At 36.0% G+C, this 23,149-nt stretch overlaps 2 protein-coding genes across 4 annotated transcripts; one reads left to right on the top strand and one right to left on the bottom strand.

Annotated features, from left to right (window-relative positions):
- Positions 1-9: 9 nt before the first annotated feature.
- Positions 10-7,387, top strand: LOC106868860 (uncharacterized). Of its 3 annotated transcripts, XM_014914306.3 has the most exons (3): positions 10-138; positions 226-433; positions 5,416-7,387. In XM_014914306.3, exon 3 carries the CDS (start codon positions 5,752-5,754, stop codon positions 6,850-6,852), a length of 1,101 nt encoding a protein of 366 aa, XP_014769792.1. In that variant the 5' UTR covers positions 10-138; positions 226-433; positions 5,416-5,751; the 3' UTR covers positions 6,853-7,387. The 3 variants fall into 3 exon arrangements, with proteins under 3 accessions (XP_014769792.1, XP_014769793.1, XP_089200295.1); XM_014914307.2 differs by lacking the exon at positions 226-433 and having other exon boundaries at positions 28-138; XM_089344169.1 differs by lacking the exons at positions 10-138; positions 226-433 and adding an exon at positions 458-1,409.
- A 4,007-nt stretch (positions 7,388-11,394) lies between these two features.
- LOC106868864 (uncharacterized) lies at positions 11,395-23,146 on the bottom strand. The gene is given in 2 exon segments (XM_089344158.1): positions 11,395-18,064; positions 18,066-23,146. Coding segments are annotated over 2 exon segments (2,148 nt in total). The 5' UTR covers positions 19,926-23,146; the 3' UTR covers positions 11,395-17,776.
- Positions 23,147-23,149: the final 3 nt, after the last annotated feature.

Genomic DNA, 23,149 nt, shown 5'->3' on the forward strand with positions numbered 1-23,149 from the left:
CGTTAGGGACTTTTAATTCACAACACCGTTTACACTATATTTGTAATTAAATTTAATGACACGATGTGTGATAATTATCTATTATTAAGGTGAACGTTAATGTTTGTGGATAACATATGGTGACCTGCATGTTCTAAGGTCGGTGTTTCATCACCTTTGCAATTAAATATTTCATTATCTCACCAACTACGTTACATCGTTAATTGGTTGTTCCCTATTTTACAGGACAGGGCAAATGGATCTAAATTAGCAACAAATGAGAGAATAACTTTTCTCACATTTCACGATTCAGTTTATCTTCAAGCAGAAATGTATCAGTTGGATTACCATGGCTTCCTTTTCCAGAATCCGCGGGGGATCAATCCTAATTAGATCTACGTACGAAATCGACCTCTTTGAATTACAGAAAAGAATAAATAAATCTTCAAAATTGGTAAATCATGCACTCGAAATTTCTCTTTTATACATTACTACAGAGCAGAATTCAGGTTTAAGCACCCTATATTACCCCTACGTAACTTTTTTAACTTTTTGGAATTTTCAGAAAAATTTGCGAATTTGTGTTCTACACACGGAAATTCATGCGATTATGGAAAAAAGAAAAGAAAGGTGTGTTTTAAGGGCGAGTTAGCTGTTATTCTTAACACATCTCATGACCGCTTGATACCATCCTCGTGTCTTTGTCATTCTGACATGTATTGATGTTTTTTTAAATATTTTTCTCTCCATAAACACATTTAATGGAAAGATGATGCACCCAAGCATTGGTCTATTGCTTGGATTTAAACCAAAATTTGGATTTTAAACTCTGATTTTAAAAAAAAAATGGAGAAAGATTGGATATTTTAGGATTTATTGGAGGTGGAGGATTTAAGCCAAAAGTTCGGACTGCCCGTATTTTAAATTCTGATTTTAACAAAAAAATAATAAAAAAACTGGTAATAGAATCGATTTATGGTGGGAGTGGAGGGATTAAAATTTTTTTTTTTTTAAATAATTGTATGGATTCCCACGTGTAGAACATATTTTCAAACATTTTCTAAAAACTCCCCCCCCCCCCAAAAAAAGGGGTTGGGGGTTATATATAGGGTGCTTAAACCAGAATTCCACTGCTACTTGATCTACTTGAAAGATACATTCTCTGAAGGAAATTTGGAATTTAATAGATTATTGAACTACATCTGCTTGTTGTTGTTTAGTCCTGATCAGCCTTGATCTAATTGGGAAGAGCCATTTTAACGATGCTTCCTGCCCTAACTCTTCGAAACGCCAGTGTTAGAATGGTGGCAGCTGATGAAGGAAATGTTCTCTATGTGGCCTGTGTGTTTTCTGTACTCTGTTTATCATTTTGTCTACGTGTTGTTTGTAATGTCCTGTACCCAGAGATGCATCTATATATACAGGTAGATGTAAGTATGTACATACATGTACATATATATGCATATACTCATTTATTATTTGATCTAATTGACTTTGATTATCAAAGACATTTCAGTAATCATTTGGCTGCTATTTCTAGCACATGAAGTGATCACCAAGAGGTCTGTGATCAAAAGCATTCCACCCATAACCCTCCCAACTTTTTGTTTTTCAGAATCGTTAGTGTCGAGTAAAGGCCTTGCAGTATTTCTTCTGGCTCTTTACATTCTGAGTTCAAATCCTACCAAAGTCAACTTTGCCTTTCATCATTTCAGGGTCAACAAGCACTGGGGTCAATGTATTCGACTGTTCCCTTTCTCTTAAAACCACTGGCCTCGTGCCTAAACCAGAAACAATATTCATGGATTTTAACAAAGAAATTTATGCATGGGTTAGGGATGTAGCTGCTATTTTTAGCATGCTGGTTGACAGAAATACAGACACATACATCTGTCACTAGATCAACTAACCCTGGTTCAACTCTGACTCAGCTGATTAAAGTATTCTACCCATTAACACCCCATTGTTTTAGATTTTTCAGGCAGTGAGGTGATCATGTTTGGTATACAGAATGGTCACAACTACAATAATTTAAAAACAGATAGGCATAGGAGTGGCTGTGTGGTAAGTAGCTTGCTTACCAACCACATGGTTCTGGGTTCAGTCCCACTGCATGACACCTTGGGCAAGTGTCTTCTACTATAGCCTCGGTCCGACCAAAGCCTTGTGAGTGGATTTGGTAGACGGAAACTGAAAGAAGCCCGTCGTATATATGTATGTGTCTGTGTTTGTCCCCCCAACATCGCTTGACAACCGATGCTGGTGTGTTTATGTCCCCGTAACTTAGCGGTTTGGCAAAAGAGACCGATAGAATGAGTACTAGGCTTCTAAAGAATAAGTCCCGGGGTCGATTTGCTCGACTAAAGGCGGTGCTCCAGCATGGCCACAGTCAAAAGACTGAAACAAGTAAAAGAGAGTAAAGAGAGATAGGATGGTCATAATTTTTAAGACACATTTAGACCTGCAGCAGTATTAATAGGACATAAATATGACGAAAGACATTCCAGCAATGACTGTCCACTCTATTTTTAGGCATAGTCAATCTAAGAGTACATTCTTAGTCTTTCTATTCTTAAGATGATAAGAATGTAACACGAGAAATATTTAGCAGTTACTTTAGACAGGATGAGCAACCAAACAGAAGTTTTTAGTTGTCTGAAGGCAACTGATATTGGCTTGAGACAACAAAAGTCTTTTTCAAACCACTTTAGCTTTTATATGTGACTACAAAGTAGTTCATTTTACTCTTCTTTACTTGTTTCAGTCATTTGACTGCAGCCATGCTGGAGCACCGCCTTTAGTCGAGCAAATCGACCCCGGGACTTATTCTTTGTAAGCCTAGTACTTATTCTATTGGTCTCTTTTGCCGAACCGCTAAGTGACGGGGACATAAACACACCAGCATCGGTTGTCAAGCAATGCTAGGGAGACAAACACAGACACACAAACATACACACACACTTATATATATACATATATACGACGGGCTTTTTCAGTTTCCGTCTACCAAATCCACTCACAAGGCTTTGGTCGGCCCGAGGCTATAGTAGAAGACATTTGCCCAAGATGCCACGTGGTGGGACTGAACCCAGAACCATATGGTTGGTAAGCAAGGTACTTACCACGCAGCCACTCCTGCGCCTAACAACAATTAAAAGATGTTCAGTTTAACGCTTACAATGTCTACAATGACTTCAAATTGTAATTATTCAACTTACTAAAAATAGCATGGAGGCATGTGGCTTAGTGGTTTGGGTGTTGGATTCATGACTAAGATTGTGGTTTTGATTCCTGGACCAGGGAGACACATTGTGTTCTTGAGCAAAACACTTCATTTCATGTTGCTCCAGTCCACTCAGCTGGCAAAAATGTGTAACCCTACGTCCTGTCCAGGTGGGGAATATATATGCCGTGGAAACCAGGAAATCAGCCCTATGAGTTTATATGACTCAGGAAGGATTTTATTCATATCCTTTTTTTTTTCTGTTCTATATTTAAGAGATGTGGAATTATGTACATTATTTACATTTGACGGACATTTGTCCTCATCTTGTTTGTTGTTAACACAATATTTTGGCTGATATACCCTCCAGCCTTCATCAGGTGTCTTGGGGAAATTTCAAACCTGGGTTCTCATTCCTAAAATAGGAAAATAAGAGTGAATATTTATTTTATGAGCTGTGTATTAAGTCTATAAAATTGGGTGCATAAAGTATATAAAGTGCATCAAGTAATCATTGTATTACAATTTCTTTCAGTTATCAATGAGTAGCAGATGAGCGACTTTCTTTTGATACAACACAGGCTACGCTTTCAGGATTTTTGGATAAAGTTTTCAGACATAACCCAATAGGTTTACCATTAATTCTATGAAATATTCATGGGTCCTATTAGTATTAATGTTTGAAAAGTATGTCCTGTAGATGGCGTCCTCTTCTACATTTGCATTTTGTCAATCTGCCGTTGAGATTCCCCATCGCTTGGTGCAATATCTCTGTTGATATACCACAAATTTCGTCTTGAATTCTTTGTTTCAGTTCTTCCAGTGTCCTTGGTTGAGATATGTAGACCCAACTTTTAAAGTAACCCCGCAATTAAAAAAATCACAGACAAATCTGGTGATCTTGGGGGCCTGTGAATGTCACTGAATCTTGAGATGACACGGTTACTGAACAAATTTTACACAGCTGACATTGATTGTCTTGTAGAGTGTGATGTATCTTCATGAAGTTGTGGAAAATTATTCAGTGCAGGTGCAACAAAAGATTACAGCATCTCAACATATCGATCCAAAGTGACAGTCGTTGTGATTCCCTCTTCGTTTTTGAAAAAGTAAGGTCTGGTGACCCCATGTAATGAAACTGCTGTGTAAAGGGTGTTCATGAAGTTCTTTAGGGTTACTGTTTGCCCAATAAGAATAGTTCTATCTGTGAGATGAAAATAGGCCTCATCTGACATCCACAGTTTGTCCAGAAATTCATTGTTTTTGTTTATATTTTCCATAATTTTTTTCGTCAAAATGGAGAATTCAACAAATACTCTCTCAGGACAACCTTACTGCAGCTGTTTGCTTATGAGCTGAACAATGTGGGCTCTGTAAGACTGAAACGTGTAGAGCCTTGATATTCTATGGTGTATGAACACTTTTTGATCATCCTATTGGTTTCTTTTTCAGAACCGATCAAGTCTCTTCAAGGATTTTAATCTACGTTTTTATAACATGTTTTGAGGGAACTTGACCATGACACCCTAAATTAAGATGACGTTGGAACTCTGTGCACCCTCCAAACTATTGTCGTTTTTATAAAGCATTTTTATGACAAAAGCACATTATTGACTGTTCCACTGATCCATGATTACTAAGCTGCAAGGTTGTTTCTACATGAAGCTCACTGTACTGCAGTGCTGCCAAATGTACAGTACTACATGGTTGCCTCTATGCATTTCAGAAGTTGCCATTTTATTTGTTTAATATCTGTCAATCATTTCTTTTTGTCTTGGATTTGAAGTTTTCCTATTTTTGTTGGGTTTTTCAAAAGTTCCCATTTTTTTGGTTACCCTATACTTATAATTTCATTAAAAACTGTGGGGTGATAATCACTAATGTTTGCACATGTAATGTCTCTTATTAACGCATATCACCAGTCAAAATACTTGGCAGTGTTTCATCTGTCTTTATGTTCTGAGTTATGTTCCACCAAGGTCAACTTTGTCTTTCATCCTTGAGTACTGGGGTCAATGTAATCGACTTACTCCCTCCCCTGAAATTGAAGGCCTTGTGTCAAAATTTGAAACTATTATTAACAAATATCATAAACTGACTTATATTAGTCATGTTTTTGTTACCCTTGTTATTTTTCCCATTTGTCTTTTCTTTGTTCATTGATAAGTTTCTTTTTGTTTCATATGTTTATACTTTTTCTCTTTTATTTCCAGAAAACCAGATGATATTGTCGTTAAAGATTATCAGTCATTTATCAAGATTGAAAGAAAATGTTATGCAGAACTCATACAGAACCAGGTTTATATAAATCTATGGTAAAATCACTGTGAAATATTTCCTCTGACTGACAATGTTTAGCAAAGTTTCTCCGTTTCACAGTCTGGAACATGTGCAAGATGACATTGCATTCTCATTAAGCTTGGATTACTAAGGAGTTTGTCACATCTTCAGATATTGACTAAGATTACAGAATAAATATTTGTTAGGAATAAAAATTCTAAATCAAGAAAAAAAGAGAAGCATCTGTATATTTTGATGACAGAAAGAAAATGATGGCAAATGAATTGTGTGAAGACACTTTTAAGTGTAAATCAGACTCTAAAAGAAATGATTTTACTGAAGAAATATTACCTAAAATAGAAAAAATACCATATCACTGTGATAGCTGTAAAAAGTCATTTTTAAAAAAAGGTAACCTTATTGCTCACAAATGTACTGGAAAGAAACCATATGACTGCAATATCTGTGGTAAATCAATCTCTCGCAGAGGAAACTTAACTAAACACAAACAAATTCATGCAGGAAAAAAACCATTTCATTGTAATATCTGTGGTAAGTCATTCTCTGCGAATAGTCACTTAACTGCACACAAACGCGTTCATACAGGGGAGAAACCATATCACTGTGATATCTGTGATAAGTCATTCTCTGAAAGCGGTCCCTTAACTAGACATAAGTGTATTCATACAGGAGAAAAACCATATCAGTGCAATATCTGTGGCAAGTCGTTCTCTGTAAGTAGTCACTTAACTACTCACAAACACACTCATACAGGATCGAAACCCTATCACTGTGATATCTGTGGCAAATCTTTTTCTGTAAGTAGTCACTTAACTAGACACAAACGTATTCACACAGGAGAGAAACCATATAACTGTGATATCTGCGGTAAATCGTTTACTGAATCTGGTCAATTAATTAAACACATACGCACTCATACAGGAGAAAAGCCATACAACTGCGATATCTGTGGTGAATCATTTCCTCGAATTGATTGCTTAACTACTCATATACACATGCATACAGGAGGAAAGCCATTTCAGTGTGATGTCTGTGGTAAATCATTCTCTGTAAAAAGTAACTTAACTAAACACAAACACGTTCATACAGGAGAGAAACCATATTACTGTGATATCTGTGGCACATCATTCTCTGATGGAAGGACCTTAACTATACATAAACGTATCCATACAGGAGAGAAGCCATATGACTGTGATATCTGTGGTAAATCATTTTCCGTAAGTAGTAGCTTAGCTAGACACAAACGTATTCATACAGGAGAGAAGCTACATCACTGTGATATCTGCAGCAAGTCATTCTGTCAAAAAACACAATTAACTACACATTTATCTAAGCATACAAACAAATAACTGTATCATTGACATAAGTCATTTGATGAAAGAAAAATCGTATACAACAGTTGATGTTATCACACATGAAATAAGCTACTACTGTATCATACTTTCTGTGTGAACACCTCCTAACACTCTATTTTATGCATCCATGTTTATATCTACATTAGTGACATTTCTATTTTGCTATTTTTAATAAAAATTATTATTTCAGAATACTCATATATATTCCATCTAACATACTTCCTGAAGTATGAAAATTTAGACTGTAGATAATAGAAGAGGTGTTTTCTCATACATCAGTAATTACATTTTAGAAATTACATAAACCATAAAAGAAAATATTTCATCATATCTTAGCAGAATGTTGTGTAATATATATATATATATATATATATTCACCATGATAGATCGCTAGCCACTATACATTCTTTATTTTCTCTCCTTGTTTCTTTCTGTGTTCTTTTCTGTGGAAGAGCGTAGGCTTGAAACATTAAAGACTTTTTCACTTCCCGAGCGTTAAATTAATACATCCATTTGTTGTCTACACCACCTGCCTTTGTCTTTTGTGTTTTTGTGAATTCTCCCTATATATATATTGGTGCCTTGTTGTACCACTCATCTGAATTTATATATATATATATATTCTGGATCTTATATACATTTCTTCATGTATGTCATGTATATTCAAGTGTGAAGTTTATTGCATATATTTCATTATTGAAATAATTCTGTTGATTGTGAAATTTATCATCATCATCATCATCATCTACATTCCATGCTGGCCTGGGTTAAATGGTTTGACTGAAGCTGGTAAGCCAGAGAGCTGCACCAGGTTCCAGTCTGATTTGGCATGGTTTCTATGGCCAGATGCCCTTCTTAATGCCAACCACTCCAAGAGTGTAATGGGTGCTTTGTACATACCACTGGTATGGGGGTCAGTTACACCGGCATTGGCCACAACGATGATTTCACTTGATGGGTTTTCTCAAGCATGGCATACCACCGAAGTTCTTAATCATTATCATTGCCTCCATGAGGCTCAATGTTTGAAAGCTGCTTTTTATGTGGCAGTTACATGACACTGGTATTGGCCATGACTATAATTTCACTTGGCTTGATGGGTTTTCTCAAGCATGGCAAATCACTAGTCATTGCCTCCACGGGGCTCAATGCTTGAAGGGTGCTTTTTACATGCCACTGGTATGGGTGCCAGTTATGTGACACTGACATCAGCCATGACTACGATTTCACTTGGCTTGACAGGTCTTCTCAAGCACAGCATATCGCTGAAGGTCTCAGTCACTTATCATTGCCTCTGTGAGGCCCAACATTTGAAGATCATGCTTCATAATTTCTTTCCATTATGTCCCAAACAAGGTGAGAAGTCACTTAGTGTAAGGGATTCCTTTTTCATGGTCCCTTACCTCAAGTGGTTCTTTACCTTGTTTGGGACTTCCTTATAAAAAATAATTAAAATATGATTCTCTCATGATTTGATGGTTGTGCTAAATGTTAATTTGCAAATGTCAATGTAGTCTTAACCCTTTAGCACTTAAATTGGTTATATCCAGCCATATCTGCCCTTCCAAATGCCAACCACTTTACAGTGTGGACTGGATGATTTTTAAGTGGCACCAGCTTTGGCAGGGTCACCAAGTAACTTTGCAAGACAAGGAATTTTGAGAGGAGAGGAAGTGATCTTGTGTCAGATGATGAGAAGTTAGTATAACAAAGGGACAGAGACAGGTGTCTTGCAGTTACCCAACCAGAGAAAGAGAGAGAGTAAACGAGAAAGAAGGCAGGACAACTGCACAAATATCAATTTGGCTGCCAATAATGTTGTGAAATAGAAACCCATAACAAATGACCAATTTGTCCAGAAAGGTATGACATATCTTAAAAGAAAATCATAAACATAAATTTTTGTAGTTATAAAGGGTAAAGACTCTTTTGGTCATGAATGACTATAGGATTGCACCTAGAAAGTTACCCTCCGAGGCATAAGTCCAGGCAAAGTTTTGGGAAGACCAACAGTCTCTCATGCATACCAGCCTCCCCTCTCCACACCACTAATATTATCCAAGGGAAAGGCAAAGGCTGATACAGTTTGGCACTATTAACATTGCAACTCATTTCTACAGCTGAATGAACTGGAACAACATGAAATAAAGTGTCTTGCTCAAGAACACAACACACAGCCTGGTCCAGAAATCGAACTCCCTGCTTCATGTTAGTGAGCCCAGCACTCTAACCATTGAACCTAGTGCCTTCAGTGTTAATTCATTACTCATAGATATTTATTTCTACTGTACATATATTAACATATAGCCTTAATGCAGCAAAATTGGATTATTTTCAAAGTTGTAGTCACTATGTTTATAAACAATTTTATACAGACACTGTATTCAGTCACAAGTGTTAAGAAGTGAAACATGGTGTATTGATGCTAGTGGGTGGATGGATAGGGTTAATTTAGATTGTTATTTCACAAAATCAAAGGGCCAGCTGAAAAGTTCATAGGTTGGTCAAAATATTCTCATAGGATGTGATCAAATGAAATTCAGTTTCCAACATATTCCCACTTGCAGTTCACACACTTCTTACATCGGTGTCACAGTAATTGGATCCCATTAGCAAAGAAGTTTTTATCCTGTTGCTCAAAAAATGTCACTAACAGCAGATTTGACATCATCATCATCATCACTGCAATACTGATACCCAACCAAGTGTCTTTTCATGTTGGAGATCAGTTCAAAGCTAGAGTCACACACAGCAGCCATTGGAAGCAAAGAATTGTGTACTGGAGCATTACCCTGATGAAACAGCACTTCTTTCATTAGTTTTCCTGGGCATTTGGTCCTGATAGCCTTTTGTAACTGCCTCAGCAAGTTGATAGAGTAATCTCCATTGATGATGTGGGTCTTTTGAAGATAATCAATAAACAGAATGCTTTTTGTATTCCCAAAAACTGAGGTCATCACCTTCCCTGCAGATAAAACGACCTTTGGAGCAGGTGAAGAGGGGTGTTTTGACTGCATGGATTGTCTCTTTGTCTCTGGCTCAAAGTGATGAGTTAGGAAATGTTGAAAGAAACCAGCCAGATCTGCCTGAAACAATGCTAGATTTTTCTGTAATGTGAGAGGCTTGGTGTACTTTTGATCAGATGTCAAAAGAGACACCTGATCAAGACTGTACCAAACGTGGCACCCACCAAGCAGAAACTTTTGTCATGCCAAGTTCATTGTGCAGAATATTCTCAACTCTCTCATGGGGCATACTAATAGCATTGGCTATTTGATTTGTAGTCAATTGACTGTCATCCACCACCATGTGGTGAACACGATCAATGTTTTCTTCAGTGTTGAGAGTTGCAGAACGTCCAGACGTTGAGTTATTTTCAACACTTTCCCTTCCCCTCCAAAATTCAGCTGCCCCCCTTTTGCACTGTCGATAAAGCTGGAGCATTATCCCCTAATGTAGCAACCAAGTCAGCATGAATATTCTTAGGGGCTGTCTATTTTCAAGTGAAGTCGCTACTAGTTACTTTTGAAGTCTTCTTTGAACAGTCAGATGTAAGTATGTCTGGAAAGGAACAATGCAGTTATTAATAAGGTTTGAAATGAATGCATGCAAAATTTCACAGCTGTGGCATACTAAGCCTATGAACTTTTCAGTCTACTCCCGTAAAACATCTGACCATGGCTTGTGCTGACACGTACTAAAGTTTGTGTATGAGTATGTGTGCGTGAAGAAGATGAAAAATATAATTGTAACATCGCCTGCGAGATTCGAATGCTGCATCTGTTCTAAACAGTATTGTTATGTTAACCACTACACCAAAACGTTGTCTATCACTTTTGCCCCACCCCCTTAAATTAGCAAACTTAAACTAAGTATCTACTCTACCATACTAGTGGCCTTTAAATGGGGTCCTAATCTCCACCGGGGTGGGGAGGTCATAGACGCTGGTATGTTTGTATGGTTATGAAATCTCATTAGAGCTGTTGATTGAAGTTTCTGAACTCAGGAAACTTTTAGAAAATGCAGAATGAAATGAATCTGGTCTTCTAAAGGCAAGCTATGAAAGTGTCGAATAAGCAAAAAAGAACCTTCCCGACAAAAAGAAAAAGGAACAGGGGAGATAAATCCAATGTAAAGCCCCTATTATTCGTTACTCCGATTCACTTCTGTACCACTTCCTCTTACTATTATATTACTTGCTTCCCCTCCAGTCCACTCTAGAAGCATTACTGTCAGTAATTACTCAGGCTAGGCAGTTGGTGTTCTTTATGTTGTAAAATATCATCAAAAGATTTGTCAGTATATAAAAGTATAAAAAGGAGCGCCAGATAGTTAAAAAGTCTACTTCTTAATTATGTAAGAACGACCGTGCGAACCAAAGGAGAAATGGTGACGAATGGAAAACAGGCTCCTTTTTTAACGCGTCACACAGTCGACACAAAATATAATGATATATGTTATAATACTATAACATAGAGAATTCGCATGTGGAATGCAAAGGTATTCCAGTAAGGAAAACGATATTGACTCAACCAATAAAGATGTATAACAGTAAGATTTATTGGAGCATTAAACTGTATGTCTGTGTGTGTGTGAATGCGACATAATAAAACACAATATAAGACAGGCCGTCATGTAAACAAAAGAGTGTGTATACAAATATATGTATGTGAATGCAAGAGATACAAAGCATAGAAAGAGTCTGTAACACAGGATAATAAGATACCATTTCTGTTAAGGTACACAGTAGATTTGTAGGTCTGTATATAAGAGGTTATGGTTAAGGCAGAGCTAAGTCACTTGTCGTGATGTTGAGGCTTCAATGCCGGGCCGGATTCTTGATACAGATGTTCTTCGCAGGCTGGGTTCTGGCTGTTAATTTTGTGGTGAGGCGATTCACACAAACAGGGTTAAGAAGAGAAACTGCGGTTGCTTGTGTACTTGGAGAAAGCATGTTGACGCTGGCGACGTTGGGTAGTACGTAGTTGAACAATGCTGGTGATGTCGCTGGAACTGGTTGGTTGGTGCTGTGTTACGCGTGTGGTCAACGACCAGATCTGTGAGGATCTGAGCCGCGACAAATTTGGCGCGGATAATTTAGGCTATTTATAGGTGCAGATAGGCTACAGAGAGCATCAGTAAAACACTCTCTCATGTGACCTTATTAGAGGCTACGGTTGGTCGGTTTGTGTCCTGGCGCGAACAGACTGGAGACAATTGCCGCTCCAATAAAAGTCAGTCAGGTGATGACACAGCAGGCGGGAAAGAATTGTTCTCTGCTACACTCGCATTTGTAATATATAACCGTGAGAGAGGTAGTTTTACTACAATTATATTAACCTATTTGTACAGGAAATCCATTCTTCTCTCTTTCTTTGTAGCAAAGATATCAGTCATTTCGTAGAAATTGAAAGTAGGGTCTTGCTCCATTTTGGTAAGTCTTTGCGATATTAAAGCAAGTGACGAAAGTCTTTGATTTGTCATTCTGTTCCTAGTGTAGCTCTTATTTCTTTTCTGTTTCTTTGTTGCCCACAATGGCCCAACACAGAGGGGACAACACAAAGACATGTGGGGACACATAACAAATAAAGAAAAGCGTATGTTATAATGAATGATAAGATGAAGATGAGAAATGAAATGAAGTTTCCTCAGCCCCATCTCTGAGTTGCTTTAATTTTTACCTCTGTTCATATTTTTCTTTTTGAACCCGGTGCCTTCTAAAATATTCACTCTGTACTCCTTCAGGAGAAACATGTAGTTTATATGCCCTGGCAAATTTTGAATGTCCAGATCGACTTGCCATATTGTAAATCCTTTTTTGAATTTTTAAAATTTTCTCCCTTTGGTTCTCGTCCAACAACAGGCAGCAATGCCACCCTTGCACATTGTCGAACTTGCGAGTGTCCACCGCTCTAATGTTCTTCCACTTTTTTATTTCTTCACACAAATTTTAATTTGTGTTATCATACATCATTACTACAATTTAGAAAGATCCCATCTATTTACTAAATTTGAAAACTTTCCCTTTAACTCAAAATTTCAAAAACTGAAAGCAACGGAAAAGATCTTCAAAATTCCCTGAAAATCAAAATGGTCGTTCTCCTTCATGAACAAAATTAACAACGGTTATTCAAATAATACACACACACATATATATATATATGCGTACAGATATATATTATACATATGTATATACATATGTGTATGTAATGTGTGTGTGTGTATGTGTGATGTAAATATAAAGTATATATGTTATTACATCATAGGTGATTATGACATCACAGTAAAACTTTCCTACTTCTTTCTGCTACTTTCGAGATTTGTGTTGCGATATCATTCTGCTAGCTGAACTTTTCCCCAATTTATCGATCTTGTATAGATCATTTAACCTTAACCCTTAGAACCTGAAATGACGGTGCATCGCCACTCCACCTGTCTTCATTTTCACCATTTTGTACTCTTGGGTTGTGAAACAAGCATGTCTTTCAGCATATATTCTAAAATCAAACAATTTTCAGTGAAACTCCCTGGGAGCTTAGGATGGTGCATTCAATTCCTGTGGGTATTTAGGGTTCAAAGGGTTAATACCTTAGTTTTTTTCTACTCTTTCCGTCCTTTTTATTAATTTTTTTGTTTTCTTTTTCAGTTCCTACACTTCTCCGTTTGTATCTTTTGGATTGATCGAGCAATCGATTATTGATCTCCCAAATCAAATCAATCCATTTTATTTTAAACTAACAGATTTTCTTTCTTACTTGACTCCTGCTTATGTTATTTTTCGGTTCTAGATTTGTATTTTAAAGTAGTTTTCTATTTATCATATGTCTATGTATCATAGACATATTCTTTTACTAGTTTCAGTCATTTGACTGCAGCCATGCTGGAGCACCACTCGGAACCATGTGGTTGGGAAGCAAGCTTCTAACCGTACAGCCATGTTCAGTTTATCAATAACGTTATCAGTCTATTAATATTGTTTTCTTTTGCCTTCCTTTTCTCTACTCCCTCACCTTTTCCCTTCTCACTCTCTTTCTCTCCTTATAGTTAAGTGTGTTTCCTTTGATTATGCATATTGTTTTCAAATTTTGGTACGAGGCTAGCAATTTCGGGGAGGAGTTAAGTCAATTACATCGACCTCAGTACTCAACTGATACTTATTTTATCGACCCTGAGAGGATGAAACACAAATTCGACTTCGGCAGCACTTGAACTCAGAACGCAAAGACAGACGAAATGTCGCTAAGCATTTTATCCAGAGTGCTAATGATTCTACCACCTTATTTAATTATGCATATTAATTCATTGATTTAAACTGATCCCTATATATGTTTGATTTTTAATTACCTTTATCAGCCTACTGTTTAATTTTTTCTTTCTATGTTGAGTGTATTTTAGGGATTGTTTCTGTAAGTTTTATATTTTGTGTTTCTGTGTCTGAAATAATGCATTCACCTCCGTTTATTCTCTGTATTGCCTTCATCTTTTACACATGTTATTCCCCTACTTCATTCACCTCCATTTTCTGTTAAATTGTTGTTAAATGTGTTATCATCACCTGTGAATTTGTCTTTGTTAAATGTATCGCTGTCTTTGCCATCGTTTCCAGCAAATTTATCATTGTTCAATGTGTCACTGTCTGTACCATCCTTACCTAATATATATTATAAGCTGGCTCATTACTTATATTTTCAGGGCTCCTCCTCTCTACACTATCCCTAAGATACATGCTAAACCAAAGAGACAGTTCGAGAAGAAACAGCAGCCATCTCCGATCCCAAAACACATCAAGAAAAAAAGTTATAAGTTTTAACCCAGTAGACACCGTCTACTACATTCCTACTTTGACCCTCATCCATAATATTAAGGCAACACCGATGATTTTCTTGGACCATGACTTAATAGAATTAAGAATGTATGGTCTTCAGAAAACTGTAGACATGCATGTTACTCAAAGCACCCAACTCTTTCCAGCATGAACTTTCATAAAGCTGGTTGGAAAGATATTCAGAAAGAGATCCTGTAACAAACGGGTCTGCTTGTCTCTTTATGCTGGATATTCACATAAAGCTACGACACTTTATAACAATCATGCAATAAGTTTTTGTCCCTTGCATTCACAGCCAAGTTTTCACAACCATGTAGAGCAGCTTTAACCCTTCTGCTGTGTGTCTAAGCCTTGCAGCTGCAGTGGTTTACTGTCCCTACTGTTCTTCATTTATTTTATTTAACCCTTTAGCATTCAGATTACTGTCAAATACAATATATATCTATTCACATTGTTGTGAATTAATCATGCATTATCTTGTAGTTTCAATATTTTGGTGGCGTGATTGTTTTATTTTTAGTATGCCATTGTAGAATAAGAGTGAGATGCTGGATGTTGCTAATTTGAATGTAAAGATAAAGCTCCCCTTGTCATGAATGACCCTGTGATTGCATCTAGAAAGTTACACTTTGAGGCACAATAACTGATATAGACTGAGATTTGGACTGAAGGCAGTACTTAGAATTTTCCTGCAAATAACAGTTTAACCAATCCAGAGAAGAAATAAATTCTGGTCCAATGCCTGATGTCACTGACAGTGGAACACCAAGTCTTGAAGAGATGGAAAATAGATATTTTCCTACATTTTTTGGCTTCTACTAAAACATACAAAAATTTCAGTTCAAGCATTGGTTGAGTCACTTGCCCCTAGTCCCTAGTTTCTATGCAGTTTTAAATCTCAACTGTTATTCAGGTCACTTAGCTGCACAAAGAATATACCTTTAAATTTGACTTTTAGCAAAGTCATATGATCTAACAAATTCTTTAGTTTCTTTACCGAGTTTAAGTCACTAAACACAGTCTTGCTTTCTTCAGTGATTGTTGTACATCCGTATGCATATGTTATGAATGGTGGAAAGACTTTTTGCAGAATAAGACTAGAAAAATAAATAACCTGTTTCGGTTAAAGATAAATTTATTCTCTACAATCAATTCAGAAGAATGTCTTGTAAATAGTTGTTCTTAAAAGAGTTGGTCTCCACCAATCTTTTCTAGCAACATGATTCTTTTAAGTGAACATAAAAGATACAAAATATTAAAACGATTTTTCATGCTTTCAACTATCTGAGCATCAGCAAATTTAATCCATTGTCATAATCTTATACATATGTAAAGAACACTGTATGAAACTGATATGAGACATACTTTAATCAAACTTTATGGGCGTCAGCATGAATTCAGTGGCTTTGAGCTGCAGAATAAGTTGAAGCAACCCAATGTACCACAACAGAAGCATTTCTTCTCTAATGTAGGAGAGAATCTAGAAAGATGTGATGATCTTATCATTGCTACAATAATTCACTCATTTGTTATTTGATCAACTTTACTTGATGACAGTGGTGTATTAGAACTTGGCTGTATCAGTGAACCAAGAATAAATGCATGCTTTCACTGCACCATTACAACAAAGCTAACCAGGCCCGAGATGGATGCTTTAGGCAAAGTTCTTAGACAACCAAGAATATTTTTGTCTGAACATAATTAATTCCATTAATAAAAACCAATTTTATAAACTCTCTTTCTGGATCATCTTTGATTGTAGAGAATTTATATAAAGAAGCACTGGTATGTTGGGCCTTAGCAGGAAATTAAGTGGCGGTTCCTGTTTTTGCTCTAGATTCACAAATTTCTATCAGAGACAAAACAAAAACCTTTACCTTTGGTTATTTTCTCAAAAACACACTTTAAATCTTCACATGAACAATCTTCAATTGTTGCAGGATATAGGACATCAGTTTGATGATTGCTTTGGTGCCACATAATGCAAGGAATTTAGGCTTTGTGGTTCAGGGTTTGTATCATCTATAGATAGTTTTGAATCAAACTGTATTTGCCATTACAACAATATATTTCCTGCTGTGAGCTTATGTGAATTAAGATTCTAAACTTCAGATGTCTTATAACTGAGTATCATAGTTCACCAACATTATGCAAGTTATAACTGTCCCTCCACTTTAAACTGGTCATCACCTGATCATATGCAAAATGCATATGGCACCTAGTATTAGCGAAACAATGACATCACAGACAGACATTGATAGGACATATTTACTTAACAGAATACTATAAATATAATTTTATTTCGTTTTTGGATTTGGTTTGCAAGATTTTTTATGTGACTTTGTGTGTTATATAATGTAATGAAAAAAAAAAGAACTTCCTATGTAATGTTTAAGACCCACTACTATTATTACTTCTACTAAAAAGTGACTTTTGAATGAGAACTATTTTCTAAGAAAACCATTATCTACAAGGTTTTATCCCAGTGTAATCCCAGTTACAATTAATGAGATTGTGTTCCTAGAAGAAATTTGAATGACAAATAACAATGAATAGATCTTTTTCCAGTGAATGTTTGTGAATTACAAGACCACAACTCAGAGAATGATTTTCCTATATATTTCACAATAATTTTTCTTTCTTCAGTTTGTATTCAGCTGTGGATTACAAGCGAAGACTTACCTCATTTTAAATAGCCACGGGACCACCACTTCATAAAGCTATATATAACATTGATATTGTGTTTTGTCCTGTGTATATTTTAATTTGTTTACTACAAGGTAATAATTCTCAAATAAGAATTTTCCAAACATTTTAGTGAAGGGGTTTTACTCAAACAAAAGCACATTTGTAGACTAGAGAATGATTTCTGACATATTTCACCATGATAGATATTCTCCAATGTCTATTTGTATTTGATGATGAACAATAATGTTTAGATTCGTAAGAAAAGGACTCTTTATGTTAAATTAAGAGACTTCCCTCCTGTATGTATTTGTTTGTGTGCTTTTAACAGCCTATTTTTAATAAATGAAATCCCACATATTTCACAATTATACGTTTTTTCTCCCGTGTGTATTCTTTTGTGTTCTGTTAAATATCTTCTATAAACAAATGATTCCTCACATATTTCACACTGGAATGGTTTCTCTCGTGTGTTGTCAAATCACCATTAGTGGTGAATGATTTTCCACATATTTCACAGTAATATGGTTTTTCTCCAGTGTGACTACAATTGTGGATAATAAGACAAGAATTCTGAGTAAATGATTTACCACAGATTTCACAATGAAAAGGCTTTTCTCCAGTGTGGATTCTTTTATGTTTGTTTAAATCACCATTCTGGACAAAATATTTCCCACAGATTTCACAGTGAAAGGGTGTTTTCTCCAGTATGTTTTCTTTTATGAACAAGAAGATTAGAATTATTAGAAAACGATTTCCCACATATTTCACAAGGGAAGGGTTTTTCTCCAGTGTGACTACGCCTGTGTGTTGTCAGATCCCCATTAGTGACAAAACTTTTTCCACAAATTTCACAATGAAATGGTTTTTCTCCAGTGTGCCTTCTTCTGTGCTTTGTTAAATCACTGTTCTGGACAAAATATTTCCCACATATTTCACACTGATATGGTTTTTCTCCAGTGTGACTACGTATGTGAACTACAAGAGTAGACTTCTCAGAGAATGATTTACCACACATTTCACAGGGGAAGGGTTTCTCTCCTGTATGTATTCTCTTGTGAACTACAAGACCAGACTTCTCAGCAAATGGTTTCCCACAAATTTCACAATCAAAAGGTTTCTCTCCTGTGTGTATTCTTTTATGGACTACTAGACTAGACTTCTCAGAGAAAGATTTCCCACATATTTCACAATGATATGGTTTTTCGCCAGTGTGGATTCTTTCGTGAACTATAAGACTAGACTTGTCAGAGAATGATTTTCCACATATTTTACACTGAAATGGTTTTTCTCCAGTGTGTATCCTCCTGTGAACTACAAGACCAGACTTCTCAGAAAATGATTTTCCACAAATTTCACAGCAGAAAGGTTTTTCTCCAGTGTGAGTTCTTTTGTGACTATTTAATTGAACTTTAGAGATAAATGTTTCCTCACACATTTCACAATAGAAAGGTTTTTCTCCAGTATGTTTCCTTTTGTGAATTATAAGATTAGAATTACTAGAAATAGCTTTCCCACAAATTTCACAGTGAAAACGTTTTTCTCCAGTGTGTCTTCTTTTATGCTTTGCTAAATCACTCGTCTGGACAAAATATTTCCCACAAATTTCACAACGAAACGGCTTCTCTCCAGTGTGACTACGTATGTGAACTACTAGACTAGACTTGTCAGAGAATGATTTTCCACATATTTCACAGTGGTGGGGTCTTACCCCAGTGTGGATTCTTTTGTGAACTATAAGATTAGACTTACCAGAAAACGATTTCCAACACACTTCACAGTGAAACGGTTTTTCTCCAGTGTGTATGCTTTTGTGACTATTCAACTGGCCTTTAGTGATAAATGCTTTCCCACAAATTTCACAATCAAAAGGTTTTTCTCCTGTATGTATTCTTTTGTGAATTACAAGACCAGACTTCTCAGAGAATGATTTCCTGCATGTTTCACAGTGATAAGCTTTTTCTCCAGTGTGGATTTTTTTGTGACTATTCAATTGACTTTTAGTGATAAATGATTTCTTACATATTTCGCAATTGAAAGGCTTTTCTCCAGTGTGTTTTCTTTTGTGCTTTGTTAACTCACTTTTAGTGACCAAATACTGACCACATATTTCACACTGATATGGTTTTTCTCCAGTGTGACTACGTATGTGAATTACAAGACTAGACTTCTCAGAGAACGATTTCCCACATATTTCACAGTCGTATGGTTTTTCTCCAGTGTGTGTTCTTTTGTGAACAACAAGATGAGAATTGTCAGTAAATATTTTCCCACACATTTCACAGTGAAATAGTCTTTCTCCAGTATGTAGTCTCTTGTGTTTTGTTAAATTACTGTTTGAAGCAAAAGATTTCTCACATACTTCACAATTATAGACTTTCTTCTTATTGTGTGTGAAGACTTCATGCTCTAAAGAGAATGTCTTCTTACAAATCTCAGAGTGATGTTCAGGAACATTGTTGTTTACAAGTTTATCACATCTGTCGGTTTCTGTAACTGTATCTATATTGGTAAAAACAGTTGTGCTTGAAGTGTCCAAGTGATTAACATCCTCCATACTGATTCCTGAATAAATCTTTAAAGTTGAGAAATGTCTGAGTATAATCCATTATGGTTCAGTCTCTTGTTTTGGATAACATGAAACTTTGTTTACATGTATAAAAGAATTTGCCATGTAGATACATTTTCAACGCACCATTAGAGTGCTTGTGGCTGACCGGGTCCTATCTAAGTGTTTCACATACTGCCGTAGAAATAACGACATATATGTAAAAAAAAAAGAAATCCAGAAATGATTAAAAGATGCTATCTCAGTCTAAAGGATAAGCAGTCTATAAAAGGATGTCCTGGTGAAATCGGAGCGATCTTAAGAGATATTGTAATGCAATAATAATCACAACAAAGAAGCAAAACACATTACGGCGTAAGAGCGGTGTCGGAGAAAGAATATGAGTGTTTATAATAGAAACTCAATATACGTATGTATGTGAGTGTGTACGTATTCTCATATAGGTGTGGTCCCAATAAATGGAGTTTGTTTCCCACGATTAGAGGAAAAGAGCAACAATGTGTGTTGCGATAGTAATTCAAATAAAAAATCTTTTCAATTTGAAATTCAGCTGAAAAAAGTCAATAATGTTCAGAATTTCTCGATTATTAAAACCCGTCCTGTAAAATAGGGGACAATCAATATACGATGTAATGTAGTTTGTGATAAAATAAAATATTTAATCATGAAGATGATAGAACACAGATCATGAAACATGTAAATCAAACTTCGCATTAATATCAGATAATTACTACACAAATTAGCTCAACGAATTAAGCGTACAAAGTAGGCGGTGACGTTGACAATTTTCCCGCGTTTGAACAACACCGGTGACTTAAATTAAAAGTCCCTAACGTATTTTAACTTATAAATTTGCTTCTTCAAATATATCCATCCTATGTTAAATAAATAAGTAAGTAAGTAAGTAATAATAATAATAATAATAATAATAATATCATTTCGGATCTTTCTGAATTGACGGGAACCACTTTTCATTTATGTTTTATGTAGTGTTTTTGGTACCGAAACACTTAAAACTTCGTATACTTGTATATTTTGTGTTATAGAACAGATAAAAAAAATTTGTATTCGAAGTTATTTCATGTAAAAAATTGTCGTATTTCGGTAATTTGAACCAATCACTGACGTCTATTGAGGTGAAAACCATTACTGCCGTGGAATGTAAACAACATTTTCTAACGGTGCCATGGGATCTTTTCCCTTGAATAAAATTAGTGCCGTTGTTTGTCAACAACAACTATCCGTCTTACTGTTACTTATGACATCGTTCGTGCGTTTGTACTGGTTTTTAGCTTTTGGGTTTTAGGGTGAGGGTTCGGGTTTTAGAGTTCGGGTTAGTTTTAGGGTTACGGTTAGAGTTATGATTATTTTTGCCATAACCTCACTCATAACCCTAACCAGAAAGATCCTTTATCTTTAAGCTGTTATTTCTAGTCTCATAGGAAACCACGCCTGAGACAATATTTCTGCAGATGCTTCCCAAAGGGTCCTTCATTCGTCAATGAAAACATTGCCGTGTTGGAAGTATTTGGTTTCTAATTTTAGCTTGATAGCAGGGCACCTATTACTCTCTCTAAGATTGTTTGGTAGATAGATAGATAGATAGAGGGAGGGAAGGAGGGAAAGAGGGGGAACTACAGGGAGAGAAGTCGAACGACATATTTACTTAAAGAGGGGAAAGTGTGATGTAATAAAGAAGACCGGCGGAGATATGTGGATTATATAATGGGGTGAGAATGTGTGTATGAGAGAGAGAGAGGGAGGGAGATTGTTTTGTGTTTAATAGAGGAGGGAGAGGGAGAAGTGAGAGAATATGCAAGAGATATGGAATATATAATGATAGAAAGAGACAGGGATTGCAACAGAGCAAGGCTAGTAACTCTTATTACATCCCATTTTCCCCTCTAAAATGTATCACTTTCTCCCTAGACACAACACAAACTGTATTATTTTCTATTGTCTCAATTAAAATCTGTTTTACTTCGTAGATTGTGAAGGTTTGCAGTAAAACAAATTTAGCTGGGGTTTCTGGCACAGTGTGACACCGCATGTAGGACAGTGTTTCGCAAATCCTTCTTAAAGTATCCTTTAATCCTATGTGTAAACCAATTTGATTTTTAGCACACTTGGCTGTTATATCTAGCATGATGTGAGAGCTCTTTAGGACAGTATTTTTATGGATGATACTTAACGTGTCCTTCTATTTTTATAAGGAAAACAAAGTAAATTTCTGCTTTTGGCAGTTATTTTTAGCTTCATGCTGGACCACATCTGGGACAATATTTCTGCTGATGCTTCTCCTAAGTGCTCTTCCTCTTTCTATGAAAACAATTCCAAGTTTGGAGTAATTGGTTTCTATTTCTAGCATGAAGCCAGAAGACCTAGCGAACAGCGTGTTTTTAAATATGGTTTTGAAATGTCCTTCGATTTGTGTCCGTATACATCAAAATTTCTTTTATACAGGCTTGTTAACTACCCTTCATTTTTATATGAAAGAAAGAGTGTATTTGAGGTCATTTGTGTTTTCTTTCTAATGTGAAGAACGACCACATATAGAAAATATCAACCACATACCTGATACACAAAACTGACAGAAATGCAGGAAAAGTAGCAAAATGTGACAATCGATGCAGACTTTGTGGGGTTAATACCGAAGATATCACTCACATCATAAGCAGTTGTCCGGTACTACACGATGTGGTAGCTAGGACAGTGTATAACGAGATTCTTTGAAAGGATAACCCCCGAGGACAAAGATATAAAAACCCACAGTATGGTGGAAGCCATAGTGAGAAATCTGCAGTTACTCTCTCCATATTACAAGTTCAAGTTTATACCTCTAATTATTGGAACACTGGGATATGAAACACTGCCTAAATCGCAACGTTGAGAAATTACGCTTCTCAAAAGCAGAAAAGAGAAAGTTGATTCGAAGTTGATCCAATCCATCACTGGAACTGTAAAAATTTATAAAACTCTGCATAGGTTTATCATACATACATACACATATGCATGCATACATACGTACCTATAGACGTACATACATACAGACAAAAATACTCTGTTGTTGATGTTGAAATATCAATGAAGGAAACTTGAGACTTTGTTAGAAAGCGATAGTTTCTCTGTTGGCAAGGAATCTTTAGAAAAGAACTGTATGTATGTACGCGCACAACTAATCTTTCTGCACAATACCAAAAAAAAAAAAATTT

Source organism: Octopus bimaculoides, chromosome 28 (genome assembly GCF_046866305.1).
Source record: "Octopus bimaculoides isolate indiv1 chromosome 28, ASM4686630v1, whole genome shotgun sequence".
NCBI classification, from domain to species: Eukaryota; Metazoa; Mollusca; class Cephalopoda; order Octopoda; family Octopodidae; genus Octopus; species Octopus bimaculoides.

Bases quoted from the DNA above. Each gene is read 5' to 3' on its own strand.
- LOC106868860 (XM_014914306.3), top strand. From the start codon at position 5,752: ATGATGGCAAATGAATTGTGTGAAGACACTTTTAAGTGTAAATCAGAC.